General features: G+C 40.3%; 2 protein-coding genes across 4 annotated transcripts in view; one reads left to right on the forward strand and one right to left on the reverse strand.

Moving 5' to 3' along the window:
- The window catches only part of gnpda2 (glucosamine-6-phosphate deaminase 2), a 469,370-nt gene that overhangs the window by 373,459 nt on the left and 71,232 nt on the right, over nt 1-24,679 (forward strand). The window lies entirely within an intron of this gene.
- Nucleotides 243-24,679, reverse strand: part of frmpd1b (FERM and PDZ domain containing 1b) — a 76,605-nt gene continuing 52,168 nt past the window's right edge. For 2 of the 3 annotated variants that reach the window (XM_067458103.1, XM_067458102.1), the window contains exons 7-17: nt 22,610-22,714; nt 19,643-19,738; nt 17,054-17,179; nt 12,705-12,824; nt 12,349-12,485; nt 12,133-12,259; nt 9,956-10,048; nt 8,232-8,414; nt 7,928-8,099; nt 4,583-5,614; nt 243-2,775 (exon numbers count right to left, since the gene is read on the reverse strand). In XM_067458103.1, the coding sequence (XP_067314204.1) occupies nt 344-2,775; nt 4,583-5,614; nt 7,928-8,099; nt 8,232-8,414; nt 9,956-10,048; nt 12,133-12,259; nt 12,349-12,485; nt 12,705-12,824; nt 17,054-17,179; nt 19,643-19,738; nt 22,610-22,714 (4,623 nt within the window). In that variant the 3' untranslated portion in view covers nt 243-343. The remainder of the gene's footprint in view (nt 2,776-4,582; nt 5,615-7,927; nt 8,100-8,231; nt 8,415-9,955; nt 10,049-12,132; nt 12,260-12,348; nt 12,486-12,704; nt 12,825-17,053; nt 17,180-19,642; nt 19,739-22,609; nt 22,715-24,679) is intronic. The other variant, XM_067458104.1, reaches the window with a different exon arrangement.

Consider the following 24,679-nt stretch of genomic DNA (forward strand, 5'->3'; position numbering starts at 1 on the left):
TGTGTGTTCACGGCACTTACTATTATTCTTGTGTGCCAGCACACAATCAGTTTTTAGATGCCAGAAAGGCATCGCTACTTTAAGTACAAATCTATGCTTGCACTCCATGATCCTGTAGGACAGGGGTCTCCAAACTCGGTCCTGGAGGGCTCCTGTCCTACAGAGTTTAGCTCCAACTCCCCCCCCCCCCAAAAAAAAACACCTGAACCAGCTAATCAATGACTTTATAGGCCATAGTAAGATATTGATTAGCTGGTTCATGTGTGTTTGATTGGGTTTGAAGCTAAACTCTGTAGGACAGGAGCCCTCCAGGACCGAGTTTGGAGATCCCTGCCGTAGGAGTTCAAAAGTTCAGAGGTACATTTCCATTGTCTATGTCTGGTGTCCGTATCCGAAACAGCTGTGTGAGCGAGAAGACTGTTGAAATGAGAACTGTACACTGCTTGGCCAAGAGCCTGACACCTTCGCCCTGTCTTGCGGTTTCTACCGCCCCTACGAACTCCTTATAAAGGTCCACGATTTCCTCAAGCTTCCTCAGGGCCTCATCTGCATCGATATCCCCGTGGCATCCTCCGCAGTCCGAACAGGGAACTCGCATGCAGGTTGATGCAAGTTGCACTAGAGCTCCAAAACTGTTTCCGAGTGATAGAAGAGCATCATCAGGTGCCCATCCTACCCTTGTGGCTCTCTGGCATCCTGATGCCAACCTCCGAGCCTCCGCCTGGACCAGGCATCTCTCGGTCTCTGAAAGCGAATGCCTATTCATATTGTCGTTCTTGCATTCCCCTTTGTGGGTTGGAGGGTGTACAGCAGAAGGTCCTTTCTTTAACACCAGAAGAAGTTCATTAATGTCTCGCTGCAAACAGGCATAGCCATCTTTAAGCCCTGCACCTTTCTGACTGGTAGCATAATGGCGACCTTGCAGAAAGCGGAGTGGATTATCTATTGGTCCGTGGTCTAGAGAGAGAGATTCGAGAGGTCTGGGTGGGATCAGGAGCGGACTGAGTTCTGAGGATGTGGATAGAGGACGAGGGGAATCTCTAAGTAGGGACAGAACATTTGGAGAAGGACCAGAAAGGGTTGCAGGCGAGGCACCTGGGGTTGGTTGAGGCGGTTTACTGATCTGGTTTCGACGGGAGAACTCGTAGATGGTCAGGTCATCGTCAAAGCCGCAATTGTCCTCTGTATCTCCGCTGAAACAATTGGTGTAGACTGTACGGCAGCCACAAGCATCACGATGGGGAGGACTTGCGGAGGAAGCATTGTCAAGTCGAATCTCTGAAGGGTTGCCTTTGTGCGACTGAGGTTGTTCGGAATTGCAAGTCCCAAAATGCCGGTGCAACTCCGTGGCTTCCGTGGACAATTTCTGCCTCAGGTCAGGATGGCTTGACGACGTTGGAGGTTTTCCATTGGTGTCCTTCACAGGAGTTGGGGTCACGTCCTCTGGTCCGTCTTTGAGCTTCACAATGACTACTTCAGCATCTTTCTCTTTCCAGTCAATCAAAGATGGCACTGAAGTGGCCTTGGGGGACACCTTAGATTCATTATTCACACTTGTCCCATTGGTTGCTTTATTGCCTGTTGATGAAATAGTGTTGCTGAGTGCTACTGTCCCCAAGATCTCTTGGGAACGGGTGAGGTACCAGGGCATATCTTGAATTTTTCCACGCAAAGCCGTGGCAGACAGACGTCCGGACGAGCCTGTTCTGTTGGGGAAACTAGTCCCGGTTTGATCTTCAGGAACAATATTTACAGACTGAACTGAAGGAGAAGGTAAGGGAGATGGAGATGGGGTAGGAGTGGTTGAAGCGCTCGTCGGTTTGACTGTAGAGCTTTTAGCCTTTAGTTCAGTTCTTAGGTTCTCATGACTAAGAGAAACACCTTTAGTCAGTGTAGATGATGGGGAGGTACTGGTACCATTTCTTTGAGACCAGGGGCATAGAGAGAGACCATTGGGGGGGACTTTTGTCTTTTCCTCAGGTTTTGGTGACTGGGCATCAACTGCCTTTAAGGGTGGCTGTAAAACAAATGACGGCTTGGGCGGTATCGGGGGCTTTATGTTCATCTGGGGGACTTTATTTTCAGTTTTTCTAGTTTCAAGAGAGTCAGGTGACTGTTGTTGTAGAGGACCCTTTTTGTCTCCTGTAATTTCCCCAAGGTCAGTTGTTCCTTTGGCATTTGTTGGCTCTTTCTGGCTTGGGTTGTCTTGACTATCAAAACCGTCACGATCCACATAATTTGGAGTAGTCTTCTCTTCTAGACAGGTCGGGACATGGTCCGATATGCCATTTTGAGGTCTGGGTCCATTGGGAAGAGTCTCCAGGTCTACTAAGGTCGGTTGGGGAAGGGTAGCTTGGCGTACAGCTGTAATTAGTGAGGAAGACATGGGTGGTCCAGGCCCAGTGACTGGTTTAAACTCCATGGTTTCTGGCTCCATCTCCAGAAGGTGGGCATTTCGGCCAGGGATGTCCCCATTGCATTGCTGGGCTTTTTGACCCGTGGAGTGGTTAGCATTGAAAGGTTTAGCCTCCACAGGTGTAGGTTTTGGGTACAAAATCATTGCAGGCTGATGGACCTCCAATTCAGGGTTTTTAGACTTTTTTAGACTAGGGGTGAAATGGTTGGCAAGGGAAGGTTTTTCCTTGATGTTCTTTGCTGCGGCACTGTCCTCCTCCTTGCTTTCTCTGGATTCAGGAGCATTTGTCTTGTCCACAATCAGTTTGATGTCATAAACACTAAGAGAAGGATGCATCTTCTCAGAATCTGAGCTTTTCTCTGCAAAAGAATAAGAGGTAAGAGAGAGACAACTACATTTGATGGAAAAACATCAATAAAACGTAGATATTTAACATTTTAAAGGGATATTCCGGGTTCAATACATATTAAGCATTTCTGACATTACTGATTACCTACATAAACCCATTTTTTTTCATGCAGCCTAGCCACAAGATTTAAACATTATACATATTCGGAATAATGTCTTACTAACCTCATCTGTGTAAACAGGGGTGGTAAGTAATCAAGTAAAAATACTTTGATACTTTACTTAAGTATTTTTTTCGGGGATCTGTACTTTACTTGAGTATATTTTATTTGCATCTACTTTTACTCTTACTCCACTACAATATTAAAGGCAAAGTTTACTTTTTACTCCAATACATTTCCCCATGCCCACTCCAAGTATTAAGTATTTATTACACTTGATTTCCAAACCGGTCTGGTCGGTCATGGATGATCCAGTCACGTAGCCTATAGACTTGACAAGACTGACAAGTCAGGTTTGCCACACTAACGTTAGCTCAGTGTTTCCCCAACTTTTTTATTTTGCGGCACACAATTTACAATGAAAACATCAGTAACATTTTACAATACAGGTGCACTATTATAATTCATGCCTAACTAAAGCACAGATTATCACGAGTTAATGTATTACTAATGAAGAACTAAACCATTTATTAATGATTACTGCATCAGCAACTAATGAACATTCTCTATGATTAATAGATTAAGTTATATATGAATTGCTATTAATTAAATATGACATCATTAATTCCCTAATAACATATTACATTAACTAATAATGTAAATTCATGTATTCAAAGCCATGCATTCCGACTCTCAGTTGTCTGTTTAATTAATCATTAATCATAGCAATTGGCAAAATTATAATATGACTTTACTTGTTGAGGCACATGACTATTAACTAATTGTTACGTAATATGTCATTGTGGTTATGGCTTTTGAATAAATTTTGAATTAGTTAATAGTATCTTGCTCCTCATCTGTTTGATGGAGCTAATGTTATGGAACACATTTTAAGTTTATTTTCTATTTTAAGTTTAACCTCTATACTGCGTTAAGGTGCTTCATTGTCTCTTATTAATTTCAAATCTAACAAATTCTTAATTGCAGTATCTAATCTTATCATTTGTTCAATTAAAGCATTGCATATCAGTCCCAAAAGATTTTATCTGCTTAATTATTGATATTTACAGTTAATTTGAATATTTACTTTTTACTTTCGGTACTTTTTACTTTGAGTACGTTTTAAATCTGATACTTTTGTACTTTTACTCAAGTGATGTTTGAATGGAGGACTTTCTACTTTTACTGGAGTATTTTTTAATTTAGGTATATATACTTTCACTCGAGTATAACTTCTGAGTACTTTTACCACCTCTGTGTGTAAATTAATATCCAATACTTATTATGGACATTAACCATCTTAAGGCAGTAAACCCCGATACATTGACATGCAATAAACAAGTAGTATTTAAGACATGACTTTATTTTTATAAAATTAATGCAAAAACAATTATTAAGACAAATTTACAGATTAAATAATAGACATTTTAAAGGAGAAGTACCTTTATAAAAAATACTAAGCTTTACATTTCTGCTTTTAAACCACATAGCTATGTTTGCCTGTCATTTCAAATGCTTTATCATGGCAGTAATTTTAGCTTGTTTTTCTCTGGTAATTGATTATAAATGTTGTTAATAGCTTAATTTGTATTGAACATGGACCTTTTTTCTACATAATGCACAAATGTTTTGTGGTAATAATGGACGGTTCACTGACCTGTGAGGCCTTGCTCTGTGATGGGAGGGGTAAATCGATCTTGGGCATCATAAAATTCATCCTCAGATTCTGAATAACTATCTCTCGGGTTCTTTGATTTTTCAGGGACATTTGCGGGCACAGTTCTCTTCAGTACAGATTGTGCATTTATTTTTGAAGACGCTCCCTGTTGTTTACCTTTATTTGTCTGGTTCTTTGGGAAGCTGTTTCCCTCTAAAGCTGTTTCCCTCTGTCTACACGCGGGATGGTTGTGAATCCTGGTGAAGAGTGCCTGAAAGTTCACTCCAGCTAATTTAGCATTTATGCTGTTAGCGGTACAGGAGGCTAACACTGCCTCAAATTCTGCTGACATGACGGAAATACGACCGTCGTTTCCTTCTTCGTCATCCTCATCCTCACTCAGTGCATCGTCGCTGGCCGGAGGCGGACTTGGCAAGCTGTCTGACATTTGGGAGAGTTCAGAGAAGCACAGACCTGAGTGATTATCGTAGGTCAGGTCACAAGGTCGTTTGGGTTTGTTTGAACTGCCCCTCTCATGCAAACGCTCAGGCATCTCTAGGAGGTAAGGGTGATGGACATCCAGATTTGAGGCCCCAGAACCAATACCAGAACAGGGTTTATCTTCCAGAGAGGCATCCGTATGCCCAAGCCCACCAATGGCGGCCTTTATACTCTCCTCCAGTGCATTCAGCGAGTTGCTGGATAAACTGGAAAAGCTGCTGTTGACCCGAGGGTCCGTGTACCATCCCGTCTCCAAAAGGGCGTCCATTCTCACGGCATAATCCTCATCTCCAATAGAATCTCTCTTGCTTGCTTCGTCTCCTTCGTCCTCTAAAAAGGGATGTGTTACAATCACTCGAACCCTTTCTGCCTCCGCTTCACTTTTCCCCTCGCCGTCCTCTCCATCCTCTGTTCCATCATTTGTATGAGTGGACATAGTGTCCTCTGAAAGCTGAGTGTCCAGCAGTCCCTCCATCACATAGTCCTCCACTGAACTGTCTTCTGAGTCGCTCCCACACCGAGAAACATACCCTACACAAACACAATTTACATAGCGTTTAGTATCATAAAATCTCAGAGGTGGACAAAGTACACAACTTCATTACTTGAGTAAAAGTGAAAGTACTACTGGTCAAATATTACTCCGTTACAAGTGAAAGTTGTAAAAAATGATTTTTACTCGAGTAAAAGTACAGAAGTATTTTTTTGAAAAGTACTTAAGTATCAAAAGTTATTTCCTTTTTTATGTTGCCGCATTATTTTATTATTGTTGTATAAATGCACATTATGCCATCATGGTTTAAGCCATTCAGTGACGCTCCATCTGACATACTAGCATACGACTAACTTAAACTCATTTAAATACTTGTAGAAAAGTTATAAAGCTGCTGTCACTTTAAGGCCGAATGCACAGATCCAATACACTGATACACATCTGATATTCTCCCACTGTTTACCTTCACTTAAGACATAATCAACTTTATGTGAATACTCCACAAAATGAGCAATTTGACATCTGTCGTCTTCCATTTTGCTCTAAACTATAAATCAGTGTTTAATAAATGCTGTGAAATCATTGAACTTCACGAGACTCTACAAGAGTGATTCCTGAAAGGCTTTCTGCAAAAACCCAAACACCTTTTAAAGAAGAAAAAAATCATCCACTGACTTTCAGAGCTGCGACAGAAACGACTTTCGACTTCGAGGACTTTGATAGAAATGTAGTGGAGTCAAAAGTATGATATTTGTCTTTCAAATGTAGTGAAGTTAAAGTCATAAGTTACCAGAAAAAATAATACTCCAGTAAAGCACAGATACTCAAAAAGTGTCCTTAAGTACAGTACTCAAGTAAATGTGCTTAGTTACTGTCCACCTCTGTAAAATGTGCAAGTGATTATTTTATAACCGATCTAATGCTTTTGAAAATACAACTGATAGAAGACGACTGAAATCTTACAAAAGACATTTCGTTACATTTGTGACAGGGGTAAACGTACCTATTAAGCTCACCAAAATCTCCATTAAGACATTTTAGTGCACATGCATTAAAGATTAATAAAAGTTTAATCTCTCACACAGTAATATTTCATTTTATTTTAAATGACAAAAGAATTTAAATGAAGATATAAATAATTAAATACAAAAAGTCTGGCTGTGCTTAATGGGGACATGTTTGTCCCTTTAGATCCCATTAAGCTCAGAACATATTTGTTTGGGAAAATTCTTGTTTATTTAAAAAAATTAAATAACTGAAGAATAATTTTATAAAGATCAACTTGACAACCATCAGTTAATATTTAAAGTTTGTTCAAGGAATGCATGAAGCTAGAATAAACTTTTTTTTTTTTCAGAGGGTCAGCTCTTTCTTTTTTTTTGATATATTGCATGCTCGTATATTCATACAACAAAATATTATATGGGCTATTGCATTTTTGCGAAAATGATCAAAAACCCTGGCAGTGGCTGGCAACTTTTGTTTTTTAAACGCTGATGGGGAAAGAGTTAATGTCATTTTGTGGCTCTTTTTTTAAATCTAAACCAGGGGTCCCCAAACTTTTTCCTGTAAGGGCCACATTATTGTTCCTTTCTTTAATGGGGGGCCTGGTCGGTCACAGAAAAATACATGGGCCAGAGTGATTATTATTGTGGAGTTTTTATTATGATTTTAAATGTATTTATTAATGCTTAGTTTATTATATTGTTATGCACCATACAGATAAATGAGTATTACTTTAAAAGAGATATACAGCCTTTTAAAAAAGCATGTAAAAAATAAATATGTTTAATATCTAGGCTATTGCAATCAAAACATTTACTTACTTATGTATAGCCTATTGTTAATCAGTGTGAACTGTAGGCTTGCTTCTGGCTGGTGAGAAGTTCGATGTCAGGGTCCATTCCTGTCACAGCCAGTCTTAAAGTCTGATGCAAATGTTCATCAGTGAGTCTTGATCTCATCAGAGTTTTCATCAGTTTCATACGAGAAAAGGTTTGCTCACAGATAGCAAGCTGAATTTTCTTGCTGGTTTGCACAGTTGCTCGATCACGATGAAACGTTATTGAATGTGCGATTCTATTGGTGGGTGAATCTAACAAATAATTAAGCCACGCTGTTAATATTTTAGTTAATAACTAAGGGAAATTTTTGTTTGAAAGCCAACCTTTATAATCAAATACAGATATAAAAAAATGTAATTAAATTTTCAAAATATGTCTCTGGCATTGTTCAGAGGGCCGGTCCAAATGTGGGGGCGGGCCATAGTTTGGGGACCCCTGATCTAAACGATACCCAACCCTGGTTTTGTCAATTATCATTTAATGACACATCCTCCCCAAATCTCCTACCTTCTTCCGCCGGAATGCGTCGCATTTTAGGTCTGGGTCCCCAGCGGAAAACATTGATGTTTGGGTCCACCAGCAGTTTGCAGTATCCAGCCAGGAGACAGGCCAGATCTTTAGCTGCTACGGACTCCATTAACAGGGCTATAGGCTGGAAGTTGCAGGAGAAAGAGATGGTCTGATAGTTTACATGTATAGAAAGGGAGAGATAAAAACACATTTCTGTCCCAAGGTGTTTATTCACACCTGTATGTTACTAAAGGTACAGTTTCAGCATTTTATTATCATCTGTTGGCAGAAGTACACACACCTGGATGTCCTGCAGGTAAATCTTCACCATGCTGACTCTGTCGGACTCTGAGAGCACTTCTATTCGGGTGATGTAGTGGAAGTCAATGATGGTGGAGATCATGTTGAGCTGGTGGTTTAATATCTGGCTGATCCCGTATCTCGCTCCCACCAGCAAACTCACCAACGACTCTCTGTCCTGCAGCTGTAAGACACACATTTCCTCCAATCTGACTCTGACCAAAAAAATACATTCATCAACATATAATGGATATATTTATGCCCTTTTACAGAGTCTTAATGTTGTTTTTGGGCTCTACTAGAGCAGGTTTTCCTGCTTGAATGTTGATTATTTCCTCATATTCTCCATTGTTGCAGCTCGTCTCTTCCCAGTCTGTCAGTAACGCTCTGTTTAGTTCCTGTCTCTATGAAGCCCCTCCTCCTGAAAAGCACACTGTGCTCTGATTGGTCGGCTGGAGCAGTGTGTTGATTGGTCAAGTGTTTGGGAAATGTCCCGCCCCTTACAATAACCGCAATCATCACACTACTAACTAACTCAACAGGCCCCGCCCCTTTATTCTGCGTATGAATTATTAAATGAGGAATATTGTGACGTGTTTGAAAACTCAAGACTACAATGAGTTCAGAAACACTGACACTGATATAGAGAAGAACTCCAGCTGGAGGAACGCCTTCATGATCACACACAAACATTACACACTAAAGAGATGAAGATGGAGAAACGCATGATAGCTCCTCTTTAACTGAGGATCATTAAAATATCCAAAGTAGTCTTGATTCATGAACGAGTGATTCTTTTGAGCCAGGTCTTCTTAAAGGGTTAGTTCACCCAAAAATGAACTGTCTGTCATTAACTCTCCCTAATGTCGCTCCACACCCGTAAGACCTCCGTTCATCTTCACACACAGTTTAAGATATTTTATATTTAGTCCGAGAGCGTATGCAAGTGTATGCACACTATACTGTCCATGTCCAGAAAGGGAATAAATTCTAAATTCAAACAGTTATGAATCAGTGTATTGATTCATGATTCAGATCATCGCGGGTCTATCTGCTGAAATCACGCGACATTGCCGATCCGAATCATGAATCAATGAGCTGATTCATAACCGTTTAAATCTTTATTTGAGGATTATGAAAAAAACCTGGAAGAGAAGACAATGCTGAATAAAGTCGTAGTTTTTGTTATTTTTGGACCCAAATGTATTTCCGATGCTTCAAGAGACTCTAATTAACCCACTGATGTCTCATATGGACTACTGTGATGATGTTTTTATTCCCTTTCTGGACATGGACAGTATAGTGTGCATACACTTGCATACGCTCTCGGACTAAATATAAAATATCTTAAACTGTGTGGGAAGATGAACGGAGGTCTTACGGGTGTGGAACGACATTAGGGTAAGGAGTTAATGACAAATTTCAGTTTTGGGTGAACTAACCCTTTAATGAGTCACTCTCAGGCTTCAGGGCATTTCAAGGTTTATTTTTATGTCATTGCTAGAGATGCTGCTATTTTATCCAAATCTCTCGCTCCCTAGAACAGCCAGCTTATATAACATGCTTAAAAATGTGAGGATGCTTGACAAGATTTTATCCAGCATCACATTATCTTTAAAAAAAAAAAAAAGTGTGACGAGAGGAAAATAAACCCAATGTATCTGTGCCCCGCAGATTCTGTTTGCTATCCCCGCTGAATGTGGCAGATGGACAGAAGTCTCTCACCAGCATGGTGGCATTGTAGCTTCTCCCGCTGTATGAAATCAGCTCCGCCATCTGGGTCAGATAAGCCAACCGGGCCTGAGACATAGAAATCACCTGAGAGCGAGAGCGAGAGAGAGAGAGAGAGCGAGAGAGAGAGCGAGAGAGAGAGCGAGAGAGAGAGAGAAAGAGGCTCTTACAACTGTTGCAGTATGTATGATGTGCACAGTAAGCAAATTCAACACAGAAAACCCCAATGGGTCTCATTCACTAATATTTGCATGGATTATTTTGTATTTTTACGCACAGGAGAACTTCTCACAAAAAAGATCCGACCTAATTCACAAACTGTTCGCATTTGTTCTTAACCATCGTTCGTAAATGAGCGGCCGCATAGAGACAGAGCGGCACGCGTCATAATCTGAAAGCCACGCCCACCGGGGGGAGAACAAACCAACCGTCTCCATTGACTTTCTATTGCGGAAAGCAGCCTATGGAAAGCTTTGGATTGTGTGGGTGTGGCCTAAATGCACTCTGACAGGTTTAGTCATTTGCATAAACACACCCACACATCTCCATATAAGGTCTTTCACCATTTCTCACAATAAACAGCTTTTATAATGACCCAGATTACAGACACTCATTAGCAGCTGTACATACGCATATATCTGTTTATCGTATAGCTTAGAATGAGACCCAGTATGTTTGTTAAAATGTGCAGGATATAATCTATATAACTGCAAATGCTTTTTAACCATTCACACACGATAAGACATAAAACACGACGCAGTGCAGTACTGGCGCGTCAGTGAATATCCGACTGTATGACACACACACACTAGTGCGAATAGAAAAGCGCTTCAGACAGCGCTTGAAGAGACAAAAACACAAAATTATGCCAAAATGTCTGCTTTTGTCAAGTATCCTCATAAGCTCGACTTTAATTAGTTAAATAAAGTCTTAAATTGAGACTTAAATGGAAACTAATGAAAAAAATATATAGTGTCATAAAGCCATACAGCAGCTCTTAAAGTGACAGCAGCCTTATAATCCCACTGCTGTTTTTCAATAAGGATTCATCTATATGATTTATAATTTATGCAGTGAAGACTGTTAAGTGTTTGATAAATGTTTAATTAGTAAAAAATTTTGAATCGATTGACAGTACTAATATACACCCTTCAGGCATAACATTATGACCACCTTCCTAATATTGTGTTGGTCAGAAACAGCCCTGACCCGTCGAGGCATGGGCCCTACTAGACCCCTGAAGGTGTGCTGTGGTATCTGGCACCAAGATATTAGCAGCAGATCCTTCTGCAAGGTGGGGGCTCCATGGATCGGACTCGTTTGTTCAGCACATCCCACAGATGCTCGATTGGATTGAGATCTGGGGAATCTGGAGGCCGAGTCGACGCCTCAAACTGGTTGTTGTGCTCCTCAAACCATTCCTGAAGCATTTGTGCTTTGTGTCAGGAGCATTATCCTGCTGGAAGAGCCACAGCCACCAGAATACCGTTTTCATCAAAGGCTGAACATGGTCTCAGCAATGCTTAGGTAGGTGGAGCGTGTCAAAGTAACATCCACATGGATGGAGGACCCAAGGTTTCCCAGCAGAACATTGGCCAAAGCATCACACTGCCTCCGCCGGCTCGCCTTCTTCCCATAGTGCATCCTGGGGCCATGTGTTCCCCAGGTAAGCCACACACACACACACACACACGGCCATCCACGTGATGTAAAAGAACACGTGATTCCTCAGACCAGGCCACCTTCTTCCATTGCTCCGTGGTCCAGCTCTGATGCTCACGTGCCACTGTTGGGGCTTTTGGCGGGGTCAGGGGTCAGCATGAGCACCCTGACTGATCTATGCATTTTTCCTGCTTCACACACATCAACTTTGAGGACAAAATGTTCACTTGCTGCCTAATATATCCCACCCACTAACAGGAGCCGTGATGAAGAGATTCACTTCACCTGACAGTGGTCATAATGATATGCCTGATTTATATATATATATATATATATATATATATATATATATATACTGTATATACATACTCTTAATAACAATAACAACACATCTCTCTAAAAACAACTCGGATGATTTGAGGTATTATATCTACTGGATGGCTAATCACACACACACACACACACACACACACACACACACACACACACACACACACACACACACACACCTTCTGCCGTGGTTCTAGCAGAGACTGGATCTTCTTCATGTGGTGGTTGAGAGCTTTCCGCAGATCTTTCTCTCTCATGTTCCTCAGCAGCGTGGGAGAGATGAAGCTCTCCAAACCAAACTCCTTACTGACACACACACACACACACACACATGCATTAAGCGACTGTTTTATAATGTAGCAGGAGTATTTCTGAGTGTCTCTGTGCGCTCTTACACAACACTCTTAACAGATGCTCTTGCCGTCTGTCCGCAGCTCGCCAGTTTCTCGTGCATGTGCAGAGCGGCTAGTCTCAGCGCTGTGTTACATTTCATCTCTACGGCATAGCGTTCCTGTAACACATCTGCCACACTCTACACACACACACACACACACACACACACACACACACACACACACACACACACACACAAAACAGGGTTACTATAGTTCAAGAGGACATATGCCCTTTTACAAAATCTTGGTGTTGTTTTTGGGCTCTACTAGAATAGGTTTTTATGCTTGAATGTTCAAAACACATAATTTTTTCCCATATTTGACAAAGTTGCAGCTGCACATAATCAGTGTGTGACCTGGTGGAAGAGGTACTCGAAGGCCACAGGATCGTCCTGCAGGAGCTCCATCGGGTCCCGGGGAATGAAACAGACCCTGAACAGACACCTGTAGTCGTGCGAATCCTTCTTCTGGACCACCTGAAACAGCACAAGCATGACCGAGCAGTTTATAACACACTCCAGCGGTGCGTTGTAGAAAACTAGTTATATAAGTGCTAGAAAATTACACATATCTGTAAACCTTGCATTAAAATGGTTTCTTTATGCATGCAATAGCACCTGCAACTGCAAGCTACTCACGATCTAAAGTGATTTAACTACCGTATTTGACTATATGTAAAAAATTGCATTGTTAAGAGAGAGAAAAAGAATCACATCATCACATTTTATTAAGAAATAATTTATATAATGTAGAAATAATCATAAACATTTTATCATTTACATAATACAAACATAAATTATAGTGGCACTCGCATTTATTATAAACACCAAGCCTAAATTAAAACTGGCGTGTGAAATACAAATAAACTTGGGCTTGTATACCATATGAACAGCGTGCTTGATGTTAATTGCATTATTTAAGTTACTTTGGATTATAAATTGCAACATGGTTTAGATGATAAAAAAATGCGGATTATATCTTCATCTCTTAATGTTTTTCCAGAGCTGTATATAACTTTTTTCAGTGAATTCATTCATTGGTTACTCCTAGATTTCTGTTTGTTAATATTGGTTATTTGTTATGTACAGAAGCTTATTGCATTCACTTGAGAAAAAAAAAAAATCTACTCTGTTTTTCTGAATTAATGAGATCCCTCAAAATCCTGCTTTTAGCTGGATTGCATGGAAGTAAACATGTCCCGCCTTTCAATTTGAATCCAGTTTTATTGTACTTTGGGTTGGAAACATTGCTGCTGTCTTTATGTAATATAAATGGTATTGTTTTTAGTGCGTCAATTTTGTTTCTCCATATCAGATATGGTATGCTTTGCAAGCCCGATCTCATGAAAATGCGTATAAATAGTACAAGTGTGCAATCTTGTGGAATGTATAGGCCAAAATGAGTTTTGGTGTGCATATGGTACACAGTTTTTCATAAAGTGCGTATCATATGCACGCGAAAGACTGCGTAGCACTTGCATTATCTCAGTATACATTCCACACAATATACATTCCAGACGATAAACATAAGACACGATTTCACACTCGTACTATTGATACGCATTACTATGTGATCGTGTTAAGATGATGCATCTGAAATGCATTCAGGCTGGTTACGTGGTGACACGAGAGACAATCAGGCAATTGTTGAAAATACTGGATCAGTGCAATAGCAATGTCAAGCAGATCATCAGGATGTTCTTTTCTGCTGTCGTGAGGTGTCTGCACAAAATTGACGCACTAAAAACAATACAATTTTTTATTACTTAAAGACAATGTCTCAAACCAAAGAAAAAATAAATCCCAAAGTAAAATAAATCCGGATTAAATTTGAAAGGCGGGACATGTTTACTTCCATGCAATCCAGCTAAAACAGAGCTCTTGGGAGGATTTTGAGGGATCTCATTAATTCAGAAAAACAGAGTCGATTTTTTTTTTTTTTTCAAGAAAAAAGTATCTCATAATTCTGAGATAATTAAGTCATTAATTCAGAAAAACAGAGTAGATTTTTTTTTTCCTCAAGTGAATGCAATAAGCTTCCGTAGTTATGAGATTATTTCACTTTAATAAAATAATGTTCACTGATTTGACCTTGTCCGATCCCCCTTTTATGTGGCGACTTCGAACGAGTGGGTCGTAACAACACCCATGACCCAATAACAGACGAGAGACAACACTTTCGGATCAGTGCCGGGTTTATTTGTTAAACTGGCTGTTTTTTTTCGTTGTTAAACTAGCAAAAGTGGATTGGGACACGCTTCAGACCATGAGCTCAGGTCGTTAAAATAGGGCGCTGTATTGAATGGACCTGGAAAAAATCAATAAAAAAAAAGAATTAATTAAAAAAAAATAAAATAAAATAGGGCGCTTTAATTTACTGACAAAACATTAGATAATTACAATCAAGACAGTCATATATTTATTTCTTTAATTAACAAACCATATGATTAATTTGGAAAATCACAGCACAGTAAGACGCAGTAAGAATTTCTACAACAGAATCAAAGCTTGACAGATTAATGTAGCAATTGAATATTTAGATTTCATTAACCACTTCAGCTCTGCAGCACATTTTGCATTTTTTTGAGAATTAGGAATATCTGAATTTAAAAGAGTGCCCTACCCACAAACATTGGAGTAAATTGATAGAAATGGTCTCATTTTACAGAAAAAACTCTGCATATATTATAATATTGCATATATTATATTGTATCTATTTACAATCTTATGATAAACATAGATACAAAATAAATATTTTGATTTATTTGTAATTAATTTGTTAATTAAAAATCTATATTTTTTTTATCATTTTGGGATCCAAGCTTTTTGGAAGTTTCTATTGATTCTATAAATTGGCACTAAAAAAATTATTTTCTTGATATCTCCTTGCAAATAAAAGTCATTGAGCTTTATCTGACCAAAGTGTCTAATAACTCCTCCTCATCTGCATTGACATCAACTGGCCACTAGGAAATCGAAAAGAAGGCTCCGCCTCTTCAACTTTGTAAAGGGAGATCTCGTGCTCTGATTGGTCTAGAATCATGATCCGCATGTCTATAAAGAGCTGAGATTCTCAGCTTTTATGTAGCATGATGCAATATGTGATGACATCATCAAAATCGTGGCTAACATCGACAATCAAAACTAGTAATAATAAGAGTATTTGTCTGCATCACATGTTTTGATCTGGACATCGGTGACATATTACTGTGTCGTTTGATGCTTGCTCACAGACATGTAAAAATAGTCTCATTTTGAAGCAAACAACCTAAGGAACAAGCTGATATAGCGTTTGAGGCTTGTAGCTTTACAACGAGCTTGTGATCCGAACAGGAATATGACTCATGTGTTTGCTTGTTCAAAGGAGTCATTTCCATCTTTGTGAATCTTTTGATAATACATTTACTGTAAATTATTGGATCTGTGAAATTAAGCTTTCATTTGATATATGACTTGTCTATTTTAGGTGTGTTTGTGTGATAAAAATATTACATTTTATATTATTTGCATGATTTTCTCAAGGGGGGGGGGTCATTGTGGGGGGGTCGAATTCAGACTGTATTATTTTCTTCTATGTAATATAAATGCAGAAGTTATTGGGTTATTAAGAAAGCTGAGGTTCTAATCTTTCAAATGATACCATATATGTCTAGTTTTGTGGTGCGCGAGTTATAGATTCTTTAAAGGGTTACTTCAGCGATTAGCATATGGCTTTGTATCAGTAGAAACCCTGGAGTATATTCAAATTATTGTGCTTTTCCCCCTCATATCTCCCTGAGACAAGAGATTTATGCATTTTATTTCTGGAAAAATTCCTCCTATGATGCAAAATGACGATTTTTGCATCATAGGAGGAACGTTTGCCCAAAGGCTAAAGACTACAGCCAGCAGAGGGAGCCATTTCCTCATGTTTTGAATCCGCGCATGGGGGATGGGAGATTACACTCTGCTTGCAGGGAGAGCTCAGCTCAGCTACAGGCACTCATTTAAACGGAGCTATGGTGAGCAATGTAAGTCTTTTAACTTCTCAAATTAATTTCTATGAAAGTTAAGCTTGTAAAGGCATGAAATGAAACGCGCCAGACTGAACTCGCGTTGTGAATGTATGCCGCGAGTGTAGTCGCGATTACCTCAGCTCTCATCACTCCTGCAGTTAGTGCTCAGTGCTGTGATACTCGCGCGGTGACTCACTCATTATATTGAACAGACACGTTCAGTTTTTAATTGTAGTGTCTTCTCTAACTCAGTCACTGTAATCAAGTTGGTGGTGTTGGGAATGGCCTCACAGGGCAGCGAAGCATTCTGGGAATTGTAGTCTTTCATCCCCATGGGACAAAAATACATTTTCTGTCTTTTCTCAGTCTAGAAGACACCAAATTCAAAAATAATTTCACATTTCTACTGCATTGATGACCCAGTTTAAATACAGATTCATCTTCCCAGCGCTGAAGTACCCCTTTAAAAAGATTATGATGATGAAATTTTGGGTCACGGGTGGGTCCAGGGGGGGGTGCAGAGCTGAAGTGGTTTTAAGAAAACCGAAGGCTGATCCTTGACTGAAATGAACTGTCCAAATTCACTAATATGAACCAGACTTCCGTATGCTATCTGAGAGAGAGGCACTGCAGGTGTGTAATGTGTTTGATTAATGGTACGCGGTACAGACTGAAGCAAATGTGCTGCTTGCGGTGGCAAAACTCAGGTACCTTCTGTATGAGCTCATCGTCGTGCAGCAGAAGCAGTTTATTGATGCTATACTGCTGTTCCAGGACCAGTGAGAAATGCTCAATAGAGCGAATGGACAGCCTTTCCTTCAGAGTCAACACGATATCCTGCACACAGAGACAGCTTCAATGCAACAGCCACACAATTTTGAGATTTAAATGTGAAGGTCATATTATATAAAGTAACAATGATTGGTGGCGAACATGAATCAGGGCAACATCTCACTGCTCTCACACAATTCAGTTAAATGCCGCTAAAATTCAAGATATCAGGGCAAACATTACCAGGTATGAGTTTTAATATGAATATCCTCACCCTCATGTCGTTCCAAACCCGTAAGGGTTTGGAATTATCTTAATTTGTGTTTCAGAACACAAATTAAGATATTTCTAATGAAATCCGAGAGCTCTCCGACCACGGTTTAATTAAAGGGTTACTTCAGCGATTTAGCATATGGCTTTGTATCAGTAGAAACCGGGAGTATAAGAATAGTTTTTGTGAACAAAAAAACTAAATAAAGACGTATATAGTGATGGCCGATTTCAAAACAAAGCTTCGAACCGTTATGAATCAGTGAATCGATTCATGATTCGGATCGCCAAAGTCACGTGATTTCAGCAGTTTGACTCGTGATCTGAATCATGAATCGATTCACTGACTCATAACGGTTCGAAGCTTTGTTCTGAAATCGGCCATCACTATATAAGTCGTTATTTAGTGTTTTTTGCGCACTAACTCTATTCTGGCCTCTTCATCAATGATTGTAGAGCCGCTGTAGTGAGATGGGCTTTGTAACGACGTCTTTAGTGCCTTTATGGGTCTTGAGAGAGGAAATGACATTGGTGTCAATGAAGGCCTTTCTGAGCCATCGGATTTCAACACTAATATCTTCATCTGTGTGTGAAGATGAACGGAGGTCTGACGGGTGTCCAATTAAATGACAGAATTTTCATTTTTGGGTGAACTAACCCTTTAAAGTTGAACCAATGTCTTTACTATCTTTCTGGGCCTTGAAAGTGTTCATTAAACTGCTGTCTATGGAGGTCAGAGAGCTCTCGGATTTCATCAGAAATATCTTCATCTGTGTCTGAAGATGAATGAAGGTCTGATAGGTTTGGAAAGACATGTGGATGAGGAATTAATGACAGAATTTAAATTTTTTGGGTGAACTAACCCTTTAAGATCAAACAATAACAGACGGACCCCTACGGCATCGCTCTGGATCCCACAGAAGGTGAAGCTCATATAGAGCAGGGGTTTACAAACTGGGGTCCTGTCACAGGGTGTTTTGGTGTAGGTTTCATGTTTTAAGGTTTTCATGTCCACTGTCATGTTTTGTCATGCACTTCCTGGTTTTGCATGTGTAATCCGCTGTCAGTGAGTGTTAGTTTATGTCTAGTCAAGTCTAGTCTTTTGTTTGTTTAGCCAAGTCTTTGTTTTGATTTTGATTTATGTTAAGTGTTCAATAAAACTGCATTTGGGTTCTCAACCTCGCCTCTTCAGTGGACAAACGTTACAGGTCCAAAATGGATAAAGTCTACCAAACATTGTTTCATTCTAAATGTTTCTCTCCTTACTCGCCACATAGTAGGCTACTTTCCAGAAGTGTAAAAGTTTGCTTTGTATCTTTCTTTTGAGTCCCCTTTATCTCATTCACTGGGGTTGTAACGCAGTACGTGCGCTGCTTACATACATTTATTGTGAAAGATGCTTATACAAATAATTTGTAACTGAAAAATGTTCTTCTTTAGGTTTTTACATCCATCATTAAGTAGGCTATAGCCAATTTATTAAGTTTGGAAACAATATTTTTTTGTCTTGGACCGACTTGTAAGGGCCAGGAGACATTGCGAACCTGCTCCATCTCAGACAGGAGTACCCGAATTTAGAGACTCAATCAGATGGAGATCTATTTATCACCATTATATTTTTATTTTTTTAAATTCTCTTCACAACTATTTTAATTATCCTTGTTTTTATTTTAAATTTGTACACATAGTATTCTTATTTTTATGCATTTGTTATCCCTATTTTAATTCACTTCCATGTAAAGTACTTTGAATTGCCATTGTGTATGAAATGTGCTATATAAATAAACTTCCTTGTCTATTTTATAATGTCACACAATTTATCTAACAGTTTTAAATGTTTTTCATAGGCCTAAATAAAAATAGATGGATTTTAGGAAGGGGGTCCCATATAAAAGTTCATCATATTTGGGGGTCCTTGGCACAATAGTTTAAAAACCCTTGACAGGGTTGCCAGGTTTTCACAACAAAGCCCAATTGCAACTCAAAACTAGCCCAAAACAAGCCCAATCTGTCTTGTTTTTTGTTTTTGTATCCCTGGTTTAAAAAAAAAAAGCATTCCGGGGGGTAAAATATATGTTTTTTCGCCAGGGTTCACTGCTAAAATTAGCATTTTCGGAGCTAAATATAACATAATTAGGGTCACTTCAACCCGCGGACATGACAAACACCCCAAAGGTAGCCTAATTCCGCGAGAAAATATACATATAGCGAATACTGATATATACTGATATAACAGAAACCAAAACAATAATGTCAAACCTTGACAGTGGTGGTCTTGTGAAATTTGAAGGCTTTGGTCTGGCCGTTCTCCAGGTAAACCTTCAGAACGTTGGGCAGGAAGAGAAGAGAGTTTCCCTGCAAACAGTGTGTGCAAAAACTTCAGATATAGAAAAATGATGCACACATATTTACTATAGTATATCATATTATAAATGGGAGAATGAGCAATATGCAATATGGCGGACTTCCGGTTGAGCTCGGGCCGTTGGGTCTGGACTCGATCCATAGAGCAGTAATTATGGCTGAACAGAAACTGACTGTGATCATGAGATCATCAGGGCGGGCTTTAGACGATGACGGACAGATGATCAACAGAAACTGACCAATGAGATCATCAGGGCGGGGTTTAGACAATGACGGACAGATGATCAACAGAAACTGACCAAATAGATCATCAGGGCGGGCTTTAGACGATGACGGACAGATGATCAACAGAAACTGACCAATGAGATCATCAGGGCGGGCTTTAGCCGATGATGGACAGATGATCAACAGAAACTGACTGTGATCATGAGATCATCAGGGCGGGCTTTAGCCGATGACGGACAGATGATCAACAGAAACTGACCAATGAGATCATCAGGGCGGGGTTTAGACAATGACGGACAGATGATCAACAGAAACTGACCAAATAGATCATCAGGGCGGGCTTTAGACGATGACGGACAGATGATCAACAGAAACTGACCAATGAGATCATCAGGGCGGGCTTTAGCCGATGATGGACAGATGATCAACAGAAACTGACCAATGAGATCATCAGGGCGGGCTTTAGACGATGACGGACAGATGATCAACAGAAACTGACCAATGAGATCATCAGGGCGGGCTTTAGACGATGACGGACAGATGATCAACAGAAACTGACCAATGAGATCATCAGGGCGGGCTTTAGACGATGACGGACAGATGATCAACAGAAACTGACCAATGAGATCATCAGGGCGGGCTTTAGACGATGACGGACAGATGATCAACAGAAACTGACCAATGAGATCATCAGGGCGGGGTTTAGACAATGACGGACAGATGATCAACAGAAACTGACCAATGAGATCATCAGGGCGGGCTTTAGCCGATGACGGACAGATGATCAACAGAAACTGACCAATGAGACCATCAGGGCGGGCTTTAGCCGATGACGGACAGATGATCAACAGAAACTGACCAATGAGATCATCAGGGCGGGCTTTAGCCGATGACGGACAGATGATCAACAGAAACTGACCAATGAGATCATCAGGGCGGGCTTTAGCCGATGATGGACAGATGATCAACAGAAACTGACCAATGAGATCATCAGGGCGGGCTTTAGCCGATGACGGACAGATGATCAACAGAAACTGACCAATGAGATCATCAGGGCGGGCTTTAGACGATGACGGACAGATGATCAACAGAAACTGACCAATGAGATCATCAGGGCGGGCTTTAGACGATGACGGACAGATGATCAACAGAAACTGACCAATGAGATCATCAGGGCGGGCTTTAGACGATGACGGACAGATGATCAACAGAAACTGACCAATGAGATCATCAGGGCGGGCTTTAGCCGATGACGGACAGATGATCAACAGAAACTGACCAATGAGATCATCAGGGCGGGCTTTAGCCGATGATGGACAGATGATCAACAGAAACTGACCAATGAGATCATCAGGGCGGGCTTTAGCCGATGATGGACAGATGATCAACAGAAACTGACCAATGAGATCATCAGGGCGGGCTTTAGACGATGACGGACAGATGATCAACAGAAACTGACCAATGAGATCCTCAGGGCGGGCTTTAGACGATGACGGACAGATGATCAACAGAAACTGACCAATGAGATCATCAGGACGGGGTTTAGACGATGACGGACAGATGATCAACAGAAACTGACCAATGAGATCATCAGGGCGGGCTTTAGACGATGACGGACAGATGATCAACAGAAACTGACCAATGAGATCATCAGGGCGGGCTTTAGCCGATGACGGACAGATGATCAACAGAAACTGACCAATGAGATCATCAGGGCGGGCTTTAGACGATGACGGACAGATGATCAACAGAAACTGACCAATGAGATCGTCAGGGCGGGCTTTAGCCGATGATGGACAGATGATCAACAGAAACTGACCAATGAGATCATCAGGGCGGGCTTTAGCCGATGACGGACAGATGATCAACAGACACTGACCAATGAGATCATCAGGGCGGGCTTTAGCCGATGACGGACAGATGATCAACAGAAACTGACCAATGAGATCATCAGGGTGGGCTTTAGACGATGACGGACAGATGATCAACAGTAACATAATCATCACGCCATTAAATGGGCTTGGGTAATATTTGTTCAATCCTGAATGGAGAGCTTGTTTGTATCTGTATTCAACTTCACAGTTTCTCTCAGAAATGATGATCATGTTGGGGAAAGTACTCTATGTATCCGTAAACAGTTTTTTTACAACACCGGAAAAGATTGTTTACACTCATCTTCTTCTTCTAACGTTACTTATTCCGGTGTGAGTACAGACAGGGTTGCCAAGTTTCTACAAAAAAATCCACCAACTACTAGCCCAAAACAAGCCCAATAGCTAAAAATGGTGTTTGGGGGTACAATGTGTGTTATTTTGGCAAGGTTGCTGATAAAATTCACACTCATGGGTCTATATATCACATAAATGAGGTCGCTTCAACCCGCAGAAAAAAACGCGGACTTGGCAACACAGTGCAGTTGAGCTCTGTTGACATTTGACAACTAACGTTATGTGTCGCTCCGCTGCTCTGATTGGTTGTCGGTCTGTCCAATCGAGGTCTTTCCTGGTTGGGTTGAAACACGCCCCATAATCACAGCCCAATGGAGGAGCAGACTCATATTCTGACTGGAGCTGAGTATGACCACGGCAGGCTAATATTCTGATGAAAACAGAGACAAATGTGTGTGTGTGGCTTCACCTGAGTGTGTCCGTTGACGACCACCTCTTCTGCAAAGCGCACTTTAACGGGGTTTCTTCTCAGGCGAGCTCTCTTCTCTGCCGTTATGAATGAAGACTTCGGATTCTGAAAGCAAAAACAAGCTTTCTATAAATTCTGAATCCTGTGCGTGAGATTCAAGGTTACATTCATAGGACTCACTAGGAGTGGAATTCGGATTAAATTCGATTGAATAATTATAGCTTCTTAAAGGGATAGTTCACCCAAAGCCTGTGATGTTTATCTGCTGTTACACCTACATCTGGGACGCCCTGGGGGTCAGCAGATAAACATCACACGCTCATTTTTGGGTGAACTATCCCTTTAATGACTCCATCTGTAATTCTTGGAGAAAGAAAATATTGGGAAAACGTTTTATTGCACAGTTAATGCACGGCCTTCAGCAGCATGCTGTGTATGGTAAATGGACTGCATTTATATAACGCGTTCAACACACCCATGGGCACTGAAGCGCTTTACACACACTACCGGTCAAACGTTTTAGATCGGGAAGATTTTTTAATGTTCATTAAGAAGTCTCTTTGTGGCAAGGGGGGCGTGGTTCAGCGAGGTCTGCAGCGGGAGAGAGAGCCGCGGGACAAGCGGTAAGTGAGTGGGTTGGAAGCAGATTAATAACACCTGTCTCTCGTTCTAGTAATGAGCGCGGAGAGGGTATAAAACATCGGTGGAACCGGAGATCGGGGAGAGAGAGAGATCAGACGGTTGATGCCAAACCCCCACAGAGACTGAGTAACCGGAAGCCGGAAGTGCCGACCCGGAAGTGATCGTGTGATCGTGTTTATGTGATTCCACACCTGAGTGTGTGTTTATGAGTTATAGAGAAAATAAAGAGACAAGCATCAACCGTCCAGCCGACCCCCGTGTCCTCTTCCTTCCTCATTATATCGAACTTTGTTACACTCTTCTAATCACCAAGGCTGTATTTATGTTATTAGAAGTACACAAAAAGCTGTAATATTGTGAAATATTATTAAAATATAATATAACGGTTTTCTATTTGAATATATGTTTCTGTATTAATGAGTGTGATTTATTCCTGTGCTCAAAGCTGAATTTATCATCAATACTCCAGTCTTCAGAGTCACATGATCCTTCACTAATCACTCTCAGATGAGGATCTGATGCTCAACACACAGTTATGATTATTATTATTAGTGAAGAAACAGTTGTATAAACATATATTTAGGATTCTTTGATGAATAAAACGTGTAAGACAACAGCATTTGTCTGAAATAAAAAGCTTTTGTAACATTATAAATCTCTATACTGTCACTTAATCAATGTAATGCATCCTTGCTAAATAAATGTATGAATTCCTTTAAGTTCTTAAAATAAAATTCTTACCGACCCAAACATTTAAATGGTAGAACAATGTTACAAAAGCTATTTATTTCAGATAAATGCTGTTATTTTGAACTTTCTATTGAGCCTATAATAATCATCTCTGATTATTACACACACACATTATTAAATATGATAAATAAAAGGATTCCTCTGGAGAAGGGTTCAGTCTTTCTGCTCACATGTAAATAGTAAATCCTCCATCAATAACTGAAGAAAACAGGAAACTGGCTCTATACAACTCAATGTGTTTATGGGTTTAAAAAATTTATGGGTTGCAAAAAATTGTCTCCAAAATGTCAAAAGTACTATTTATGCAGTTGGTCTGCTGTTGGGTTCTTTGTTTGCTTCTGTTGTGCTTGACCCTGATAATTGCTGCTTGCAGCTATATTTATTATTATTATTAATCATTGGTGTAATTTGTGGGTGGGACGGGTGGGAGATGTCCCCACCACTTTTTGAAACATCTTGCTTCACAGATGAACCCAACTAATACAAACACAACATCTCTGGTTAACTAGAAGAGCATCATTTCATTGGTTTGTTAGATAAGAGGCGATCAGGCGCTTGTTGCCGCTGCTATCAGTGCTGCAGATTTCTCTCGCGGCTCTTCACACAGACGAGCGCTTTAATCGAACGCTTAACGCCGCTGCAGAGACTTTCTGTTTGTTCCAGTCAGATCACGAAACA

Source organism: Pseudorasbora parva, chromosome 11 (assembly GCF_024679245.1).
Source record: "Pseudorasbora parva isolate DD20220531a chromosome 11, ASM2467924v1, whole genome shotgun sequence".
NCBI classification, from domain to species: Eukaryota; Metazoa; Chordata; class Actinopteri; order Cypriniformes; family Gobionidae; genus Pseudorasbora; species Pseudorasbora parva.